Here is a 10,823-nt window from a genome sequence, read left to right on the forward strand (position 1 = left end):
GCTCCAGGCCGCCCTGATGAGCCCGCCGCCCGCCGCCGCCGCGGCCGCCGCCGCCCTGGAGGCCGCCTCGTCTTCGTCGTCGTCCGCCTCCTCCTCCGGCGCGGCCGGCGCGGCCCCGAACGCCTGCAAGAGCGCGGGCGGCGGCGGGGGCGCGGGCGGCAGCGGCGCGGGCGCCAAGAAGGCGAGCTCGGGGCTGCGGCGGCCCGAGAAGCCGCCCTACTCGTACATCGCGCTCATCGTCATGGCCATCCAGAGCTCGCCCGCCAAGCGCCTGACGCTCAGCGAGATCTACCAGTTCCTGCAGGCGCGCTTCCCCTTCTTCCGCGGCGCCTACCAGGGCTGGAAGAACTCCGTGCGCCACAACCTCTCGCTCAATGAGTGCTTCATCAAGCTGCCCAAGGGCCTCGGGCGGCCGGGCAAGGGCCACTACTGGACCATCGACCCGGCCAGCGAGTTCATGTTCGAGGAGGGCTCGTTCCGCCGCCGGCCGCGCGGCTTCAGGCGGAAGTGCCAGGCGCTCAAGCCCATGTACCACCGCGTGGTGAGCGGCCTGGGCTTCGGGGCCTCGCTGCTGCCGCAGGGCTTCGACTTCCAGGCGCCCCCATCGGCGCCGCTCGGCTGCCACGGGCAGGGCGGCTACGGCGGCCTCGACATGATGCCCGCGGGCTACGACGCGGGCGCCGGCGCCCCGGGCCACGCGCACCCGCATCACCACCACCACCACCACGTCCCGCACATGTCGCCCAACCCGGGCTCCACCTACATGGCCAGCTGCCCGGTGCCCGCCGGGCCGGGGGGCGTCGGCGCGGCCGGGGGCGGCGGCGGCGGCGGCGGCGGCGGGGACTACGGCCCGGACAGCAGCAGCAGCCCCGTGCCCTCGTCCCCGGCCGTGGCGAGCGCCATCGAGTGCCACTCGCCCTACACCAGCCCCGCGGCGCACTGGAGCTCGCCCGGCGCCTCGCCTTACCTCAAGCAGCCGCCCGCCCTGACGCCGGGCGGCACCCCCGCGGCCCCGGCCGGCCTGCACGCCAGCATGTCCACCTACTCGCTGGAGCAGAGCTACCTGCACCAGAACGCCCGCGAGGACCTCCCAGGTAACACGGGGGCCTGGCCCGCCGGCGCGTCGCCTCTAGGCCTCCCCGCTCTGGGTGGCCGAGGCCCGGGGGAAGCTGGTACCCTATGGGGGGGGGGGTCGGGGTCACTGGGCCTTCCCGACAGGCTTGGCCCCTGCCGGGCCTCCAGAATTTTCACCCCGAGGAGGATGGAGTGAAGTGCCTGCGTCCTCGGGCTCTCCGAGTGTCCTCACGGACTGCGGGGCTCCAATCTCAGGCCTGACTTAGCTTAGGGGGAAGCCTGTGGCCTTAGGGGGCCTTGGCCAAGGCACTGTGGCTGCTTTCTTGTGTCGTTTTTTCAAATTGGTTTTGCTGTGCTTTCACCCAAAAGTACATGTCCAGAAGGGAGATGCTCGGTACTTGCCGTGTGCGTGGGGAGGGGCTCCGCTGGGCGAGGGTTGAGAGGAGGGGAAAGGAGGGAGGGACGCCAGGAAAGCAGAGGGGTTCCAGGACCCTGCACAAAAGGGAAGTGTTGCCAGGGAGGAGAGGCGCCAAGCGGTGGAGGAGTCTCCTGCCTCCCCCCACGGGGGGCCCAAGTTGATGACACATGGGTCCGGCCTAGGCCAGCAGGACCTGGGGCCCGCAGCGAGGCTCCCCTGAGAAACGCCTGCCCGTTGGGCGCCCCTTGTCGTGTTGATGGTGTAAATTGTGTTGGTTGCCGATTAGGAAAATTTATTGACTCGCCCAAGGCGGTGAAAGGTGGGAGGGGACAGATGGGGGTGGGGGGGGAATTTGAATATTTAGCCAGGTTTATGGGGACAGTGGAGATAAACCCTCACATTAACCCCTCGTAGGCAGGCTGGTCTGCCCGGCAAGCGGGGGCTCTAGCTGACACTCACCCGCCCCGATTAGAAGAGGGTTCGCAGGACGACGACACCTACATTACATGTTCGTGCATCGGTGTGGGGCAGAGCGTCAGGGAGAAAGGAAGTCCAGAAATGGGCGAAAGATGTTGGTTCCCTGGACGGTGAAATTTCCCAAATAGGCCTTTTAAATGCGGGTCTCAGAGGTTAACTAAACAAAGACAGTCTGGGCAGGACCACACCGGAGAGGATTTTAGCCTGACTTAACCCACTGAGAACGGAGTCTTGTTCAGTTTTACGGGAATTTCAACAAGTAACCAACACAGACGACCCTCCCCTCTTATTGTTTTTTTAATCCCCCTGGGACGGGCTGTCAATCACCTCTGAGCCCTGGCGGCGCGCTCTGCGCTCTCCCGCCCATCCGCTCCCCTCCCGGCTCCCCGCTCCGCGCTCTCGCCGCCCTGCTCAGCCGCAACCGGGACTCCGAGGCGGGTCCGTGAAACTTCCGCGGCTGCCGTGAAACACTTCCCTCAACGTTCAGAATCGCGCAGAAAGAGCCTTCTGACCGTTCTGTGAGGCCGCCCTCGCCCCACGCCACACACCGGGCGCACGCACGGGTCCCAGAAGCGCGGGGACGCGGGAGCACGACTCTGTCTAGAGGAGAAGCGACACTGCCTCGCCGGCCCCCCGGGAGCTCGCGCGCCCTCCGGACCGAGTCTGGGAGCCCCGAGGAGGCCATGGCCCGGCCGAGAAGCTCTGCTTCTCCCCAGCCGTGCTCTGGCTCCCGCCCTCTCGAACGCTCTTCCCCACGGGGCTAGCTGGCGTCTCCCAGGCCGGGCCGCGGCCGACCGAGAGCCCAGGGCCCCTCGAGGAGCGGGGAGGCCGAGGAGGTGCCCCGAGCGCGCGCTCCCAGCACGACGCCCGCGCGGCCCAGGCCCGCGTGCTCGGGGAGGCCCCTCGGCCTCTCTGCCTCCTGAGAATCTTTCAAGAAGGAGCTGGGCTCTTAGGTCCTTAGGTCCCATCAAAGCGCCGGGCCCGCCGGCTAGAGATGCGGGAAGCGCCACCGCGAGGTGCTTTAACGCGGGGGTAAGCGCACCTGCGCGGCAGCGACGGCTCACGTCGGGGCGCGCGTTTGGCCACAGTCGGTGTTGCCGGGCGCTGATCGCGGGGCCGCCCGGTGGCCCAGCGAGCGCTGGATGCGGCCGGGCGAGGCGCCGCAGGCCGCCGGGTAAGGTCTTCGCGGGCGCAGAACAACCCGGCCCTGCACCCGCGTGGGCGGGCGGTCCCCGCCGCGCACGCGAGACTAGAAAGGCCTCGGGGAAAAGGGCCCAGCCCAGCCCAGCCCCGAAAGAGGCCCGGGCCGGGAGAAGCGCGGGGCCCAGCGAGCCGGAAGCCCAGCCAACTGCGCCCCCGGGCCGGAGGCGCCGAGAAAGCAAAAGCAAAAGTCGGCTCCCGGAGGCCTGGCTCAGGCCCGGGGAGAGGCTGCGGGCCGGCCCGGCTCTCCCAAAGGCTCCCCCCGCGGCAAAGGGGCCGCAGCCGGGCTCTCACCCAAGGGCAGGCCCTGCTCCGGGGGTCCCGCTTCCCTCGAGGCGCGACCCGCAGAGATGCGCGCGTTTGTTCTCGGCCCTTCTCTAGCCGTGGGATTGTTTTCTGTCACCCCCCTGGTGTGCAGAGCCTGCTCCTCGGAGCCGGCTAGTCGGTTGGGAAATAAGGCAGGGGGGCTCGAAACCAGAAGCGAGGGAGACCGTGGTGTTTCGGGGGCAGGGGCTGGGCCTCGGCAGCACCGGCTGGAGCCCTGCGGGCAGGGACCCGGCGCGGGGCCTGGGGCCAGGGGCTGTTAGAGCCCCGCCCAGCCTCTGGGAGTAACAGACACCCGGGCACAGAGAGCCTGGCCTCGCGGGGACTGTGCTCTGCGGCTCCGTGTAAACCAAAGGAGACCCCAAACCGGGATTCCAGAGTCGTCCTGTGGCCTTCAGTTTGAAACTCTGAGAAGCTTCTGGGGCTGGGTTTCCTCTCCCAGTTTTACCGCAATAGACAAAAAGGCCAACCCCCTTGGAGGCAAAAGTTGAATTAAGTTTTCCAACATTATGTGCCCTGTCCTCAGCGGAAGATACGTTTCTGAAAAGTTTTCTTTTCTCCCTCCTTGCAGTGGGGCTGCCCCGATACCAGCACCACTCCACGCCGGTGTGCGACAGGAAGGACTTCGTCCTCAGCTTCAACAGCGTCTCCTCCTTCCACCCCTCGGCCGGCGGCCCCTACTACCATCACCACCACCACCAGAGCGTCTGCCAGGACATTAAGCCCTGTGTCATGTGAGCGGAGGGAGGGGCCGGGCCAGGCCCTGTCGCCCCTGGGGCGAGGCTGAGGTGGACTCCCAGAGCAGCGTGGCTGCACGTAGCACATCGGTCACTTAGCCAGAGTCCCCAGGCCAGGCAGGCATCCTGCACTGATGTTTGTCTGCCGTTGGCAGAAGGACAGCCCCAAGGTAATGCCCCAAATTTGTGCAGGCTCCCAGAGAAGGGAGAACTCCGCTCCTCGGCCGAGATGGTGAGGACTCACCACGCGGAAAACACAAGCATGGAACTCTGGGGGTTCCCTTGCCTTCAGTAATCAGGGTCTGAAACACGCAGAGGGGCTGTGTGTGTGTGTTTCTTTGTCTATGGAAAATGTGTGTGCTTTTCTGAAAGGCAGTGCCGAGCACAAGATTTCAAGAAAGCCTCACCTTGTTGCCTGGCTCAGTGGGAGAGCTGTGTTTTACCAAACGCTACCTTTGGATACAGGTGCCAAAGAACATTATCAAGGAAGTATTTAGCAACAATGTGTCTAGTTTAAGAAAGTGGTCTTCAGTATTGTGACAATACAACGTTTTTTACAAGGTTGTTTTCTACCATCATAGTTTAAAGATATTTTTATGACCTTCGTGTATACTCACACTTTGCTTGTATTTTAAAAGGAGGATATATTTGCACTTACGTATACTTTTACAGTTTGCCAAACTATTTTGATGTAAAATTTTTTCAATAAAATGTATATAACAAATAGTTGCTGGGGTGTCTCTTTCCCCCACGGGCATCCGATCGCCACGTCTCCTCACCAGCGGGCAGTGCAACTCTACACTGGGCGGGCTTTTTTTTCTAAGTCATGTAATTGACGTGGTGTGGGGTCTGCGCCTTGAGCAGCACAGGCGGGGTTCTGATTGTGGGTCTTCTCAGGAGAGAAAGAGAAGAAGAAACATTTTCTATTATTTCTTTCCTTCACCCTCGCTCTTTCTGGCTAAACAAAAAACAGAAGGTGAAAGGAGCTTAAAAGAAAACCCGGCAAGATAAAGGCTTGAGGAAAGCAAGTGTCGTGTCCCCTTTGTTGCCTTTCTTGTGCACACGGCGAGTTCTGCCCTTTGCTCTTTCCTTTCGCCACCAGCACAGGGTGCAGTGACAGGGCAGAACATCACCCGGGGCTGCCCTCGGCCCGGCCGGGCTCCGAGCAAGGGGTAGGTGCCCAGTGCAAGGGCCCCGGCTCCTTGGGTGGCCGTCAGATCCCCTCGTCCAGAGGGGGAAGCCCGTGGAGGGTGTGGGCAGTCCCCGAGCATCAGGGACAGAAGCAGGACAAGATGTCTGCCGCCCTCCGGTTCAGGCACAGCGGCCGCGGCCCCCACTTGTCTCCCTGTTAGTCACTCTGCTGCCTCCTCTCGCTCGCAAGGGAGTGATGCTTTTCCTCGGGATTCCCTCCTCCGAGCCCTTTCCTTTCTCGCTTGGTTTCCTGAGGCTTCCCAATCACAGATGCTACAGGCAGAGCTGCTGAAGCGCTGGCCAAAAAGAAAGGAAACAGGCCGATGGGCCTCAGCTCCGCCTGGTCTGACCAGCCCCGCAGACTCCCGGGCAGCGCTGGCAACTGTGGACCCGAGAGCGAGCAGAGAGGTTCTCCAGGTCTTCTTTTGTTTTTGAGAACTTGCCTTCGAGTCTCATTCCCTGCAAGCACTGTCTCTCAGTCAGTCACCAGGAACGGATACCACTGGGTGGGCGTCTCCCACACAGGGATTTTGTATTCTGAGTGTTTCAGTCCAAAGAGGGTCTCAGTAAAACATCTTGTTTTGAAAAGTCCTAACCATCTGCCTAATCTTTAGGCTTCCTTTCTATATTTTCCAAAATTAAGCAGGGATTTAAACGTTTGTTGTGTCCCATTATCACATTTGCAGTTAAATAGGGATTTTTTTCCTTTTATTCGGGGCTACTTGGGGGCTGCTATAAATTATGAAGTCAGTCTCAGAGTTTGCTCTGACCACAGTGCTGTGTTTACATTCCTTCCGAGGCAGCCGGCATGGTCGTAATTTATATCCTAAACACTTGCACGTAACTTGTTTATACAGAGAATGACAGGACCTGGGAGGGAAGGCTGTGGCCGCCGGGCCTCGGCGAGCCCAGCGCGCCCCCTAGTGGTGCGAGGAGGCCCCGCGCATGGAGATGCAGGGTCCTTTATCCTACGCAGGAACTTTCGCAAAATGACCCGTTTTGTGGGGCTTTTTCCTACTCCTCCGACGTGGGATCCGCACAGGCGGACCTCGGAGATACTGTGGGCTTGGCTTGAGACCACCACAATAAATACTGCAATAAAGTGGGTCACACAAATTTTTGGTTTCCCCCGGCATATAAAAGTTATGGATACACTATGCTGGAGTCTATTAAGTGTGCAATAGCATTATGTCTGAAAAACAATGTGCAGACCTTAATTTTAAAATACTTTACTGCTAAAAAATGCTAAACTTCATCTGAGCCTTCAGCGAGTCACAGTAGTAATATCAAAGATCACTCATCACAGATCACCATAATAAATATAATAATAATAAAGTTTGAAATATTGCAAGAATTACCAAAATGTGACACAGAGACACAGAGTGAGCAAACGCAATTGGAAAAAAATGATACCTTTTGCATGGCTCTATGCAGGGTCGCTACAAATCTTCACTTCGTAAAAAACGCTCACTATCTGGGAAGCCCACTGAAGCGAAGCCCAATAAGAAGAGGTGTGCCTGCACTAGGTCCTGGATGCAGGGGTCCCAGCCATGGTCCCTGATTCTGCTTCCTTTCACACGCACTCCCCAATGTCACATACGAGACCTTTGCACCTGGAGTGGCAGACACAGGTGCGGTGGCCCCAGTGTATCGGAGTCACTGGGAGGGCCAGTGGGGCACAGGCTGCTGGGTCCACCCCTCCCGCCCCCCGTTTCTCACAAGTGCGTCTGGGGTGGGGCTCCAGAGTCTGCATTCCCAGTAAGCTCCCAGTTGATGCTGACAGCGTTGGTCCAGGAACCACACTTTGAAAACCACAGGTCCAGGAAGGCAGTTTGAATTATGGATATGGGCGGGTGTTAAGACTTGTGCATTCATTAGTTAAGCAAAGATCTGAAAAGGTTTTTCAAAAATAGTTTGTCCACAGAAAAACTATGATGGATTACTGACCCCTGGGAAACATAAGGCCTAATTTTCAGCCCTGCACCAAGAAGTAGAAACTCCCCATTTTTATTCAAAACAATGGTATGTCTTGTTTTATTCTAGTAAACTTTGCAAAGAAAAGTCAGGTGGAATCACTAAAGTCTATCCACCTCGGTACTGTGAGTCTGGGTATGTACACAGCAGTGACGTCACAGTTCTCCAGATGGAGGCAGGTGGTGATTGGAGCAGGCGGGAAAAGGAATTCCTTTATTGGTGATAACGTCTTTAGAGGGTGGAACAGAGAGAGAGCAAAGGGGGGCTGTGACCTCAGTGACCCCCAGATACAGATGGGTCAGGCAGGACCCGGGGGGGGGGGGGGGAGGGGGAGAGATGGAAAGAGAGAGAGGAGAGATCTGCAGAGGAGTGTCTGAAAATATCTCAGAAGTTCCCGTCCCGACGTGAGCAGAGAAGCCTTTGAAGCTGGGCTGCCATCCTGTGAGGCCACCGCCATCTCCCCAGGCCTCCAGGGCCAGAGCATTGGTTGTAAAGCCCACGTCCTTCTGTTTTCCTTGGCTTCTGGCTGGATTCTGGGGAAGTAAGTGAATTCTCTAGCTGTGCGTGCTCAAATTTTCTGAACCACTGCAGCAGCGTCCAGAGCATTTGGGGAGAATCATCTCGACTTACATTTTAGAAAGTGGAAGTCTGATTTCTGGGGGAAATCTTCAGGTATTAGATGGAATTAGCGCCTCCTTCCCAAAAGAAAAACCCCTTTGTAGGTCCCGATCTACCTAATTACTGTGCACCATGGTGATTAATTCAAAACAGGCACCGGCTTATTCAGCATGGAAATATATTTTAATATATTTGATCAGAACGGAAATACATTTTACCAAACCTGTCTCCATGAAACCCTATCTGAGCAAAAGGACAAACACCCCAGATGCAGACACCGGGCCAGGGAAGGCCACAGCTCACGGACGTCAAGCTCAGTTGGGAAAAAATGAAAGTGCTAGCAGTTCTTCTGGAGCTCAGAGCGCCCTGGGTCCGCAGCAACTGTCTCTCGGGTCCCCGGGGGACGCGAGGGTCCCAGGGCTGGACCGCCAGTCCTCTCAGCCCCAGTGTGTGGGAGAGAAGAAGGGGCCCGGGGGCAGCAGGGAGGCTGATGCCCTCCAGGCATTCCCTCCGGAAGGGCCCCCTGCTACCCCCCCAGCCCAGGAGCTGCTGTCTCACAGGCAAAGGGACATGGAGGGCGGCCTTGGCCACGGCCAGGCAGGGACTCTGTCCCCCGACGGCACCGCGCCACGCAGAAGCTGCTCCTGTTTTGGTGAGTCTAGGGGGCCTCTGTTTTCCATTCCATCTTCGATCCCCGAAGGCAGCCCTCGGCCACATCACTGTCACTTTGTCCACCAGGCGGTGTCCCCTCACTGGGGCTCCTCGCCCCTGCGTGAGCCCTGTCAGGGGTTCCCTCACTCTGTGTACCCCAGCGATGACCAGGCAGAAGCAGCAGGAAGTCGTGTGGGGTGAGTGGCTGAACCACAGGACGACCCCTGCTAATGGCTGTTCTTCAAGAAGGGAAGGAACCTGCATTAGGAGAGAATCACTTTACTGGGTTGAAATTCCAGGTGACCAGGCTGGCCTTTGGTCTGGAAGGAGCAGGTCAGGGGCTGTTACTCGGTGATCTGTACACACAGCGGTGGGTCACAGCCCCAGAGCCTGGCAGGGGGACCTGGGGAGCTTTAAAACCCACCCCAGTCACCCCCGGCCAGCAAAGTCGGCTCCCCGGGGGGCCTGGCCTCGGCGGTGCCCAGAAGGCCCCCAGCTGCCTCGGCTGCTCAGGCGGGATTGACAACCGCTAATGAACGCTATCTTGTTTATGTTTCACAGAAATCCTTTAAGGAAGGCCTTATCGTCACGGGCTTGCAGAAGAGAAAAGGCTGCCCAGCTGTGTTTAGCTGGGGCCACACCAGTGCCCTGCCTGTAAAGCAAGGGTCCCCCACCTGGCACACCGCCTGCCACCTGGGCAGCTTCAGCAGGTCTGTGCCCAGCCCCCCGCGTGGTCACGCAGCATCTCTGATGGGCGGACAGGGCGACTCGGGCCCCTGCTGCCCGCAGGGAAAGGGGACACCGCCCCGTGGCCGCCAGGTGTAACTTCACAATAATCAGTTACTGCAGTTCTTCCTGAGTCGGGGTGGGAGAGGCACAGACGGGGGGAGGGGAGGATGGGTAGGGGGGCGACACGGGGAAGGACCAGCCAGGAGAGACTGAGGCCCTCACCCTCCCCTGGGCTGCCTGGGCTGGCCCAACCAGGCTGTGCCGACCCACGGCATCAGTAAGGACGCAGGGTCCCCAGTCCCTGTGCACCAGCAATACTCCAGCAATAGGGGCCAAGTAGGGGATCCCCCCACTGACCGGGAGAGCCAAACAAAGGCTGCCTGGTGCCCAGGCCAGGAGCATCAGAGCCAATGCTCAAAGAGCACACATGGGCAGACGGGCACACACACATATACATGTAGACGTACAGACGCACATGGTCACACATAGACAGACGCACCCATAGACACACATGGAGACATATAGACACCTACACGGTCTTCTGTTCAGTTGGGGTCCCAACCCCAAGTACTGAGATGCTGACATTTGATTACACCTGCCATCTTTCTAAACCTCCAAATTCACCGCAACAGTTTAATAACCACCTTCTGAGGTTTCCTTTTCTAAAGGCAGGAATTTCCCCTTCCTCTAATTCTAGAAGCATAAAAACAGCCTCTTTTCAATTGTTGCTTTTGTTTTCAAAGGCTAAGCTGAGCCCCCTGCCCAAGGCAAGCCCACAGGCTGGAGCCACGGAGCAAGGCAACGTTGCGAACGGCACTTGGAGGGGCCCTGGCCACTTCTCGAAGGGACAAGGTCCACGTGGGCTTTGCACCATCCTCCTGTGAGCACTTGGCGTCCCCTGTGGCGATGAGAACAGGTCTGGGCGGGGGAGAAGACCTCTTTCTTTTGGACGAAACTTCTTCACAGCAGGCCCCAAGCCCCGAGAGGAACCAGGCAGGTGGCGGGCAGGGGGACCTCCGTCTAGGTATGAATCAACCAGTGAACTTCTGACACCAGCTAAAGATGCTGCCCCAACCTCGGGGGTTCCCTGGTAGAGGCAGCTGGCCTGCAGACAAACAAAAGCCCACAGACAGTCCCGTCCCGACAGTGGGGCGAAACCCTGTTCCTTTGCCTGCCTTGGAACTCTCTCCTGGAGAAAGTTCACACACTAAGGAGAATATCCCCAGAGGTCTTCAGATGGCCTCTCCTACTGGCGTCCATGTGTCCCTCCCCCGAGCAGCAGCCTGACTCCCTGCACAGAGACAGACAGACAGAGCTCACTGGACCCTAGCCCTGCTGCTTTGGCACCGCTCACATTGTCTGGGCCTCCGTTGCCTAACCTGGGCAACAGGGTACTGGTACCCGTCTCCAGTGTTGACGATTACAGGGGC

At 59.1% G+C, this 10,823-nt stretch overlaps 1 protein-coding gene across 1 annotated transcript; it reads left to right on the plus strand.

Annotated features, from left to right (window-relative positions):
* Nucleotide 1: 1 nt before the first annotated feature.
* FOXF2 (forkhead box F2) lies at nt 2-4,956 on the plus strand (the record flags this gene model as incomplete). Its single annotated transcript, XM_027128171.1, has 2 exons — nt 2-1,094; nt 4,065-4,956. Coding segments are annotated over 2 exons (1,260 nt in total), but the record flags the coding sequence as incomplete, so codon positions are not given.
* Between the last annotated feature and the right edge of the window lie 5,867 nt (nt 4,957-10,823).

This window comes from Aethalodelphis obliquidens, unplaced genomic scaffold (assembly GCF_003676395.1).
Source record: "Aethalodelphis obliquidens isolate GAN/ISIS:26980383/991018 unplaced genomic scaffold, ASM367639v1 scaffold34, whole genome shotgun sequence".
Lineage (NCBI taxonomy): Eukaryota > Metazoa > Chordata > Mammalia > Artiodactyla > Delphinidae > Aethalodelphis > Aethalodelphis obliquidens.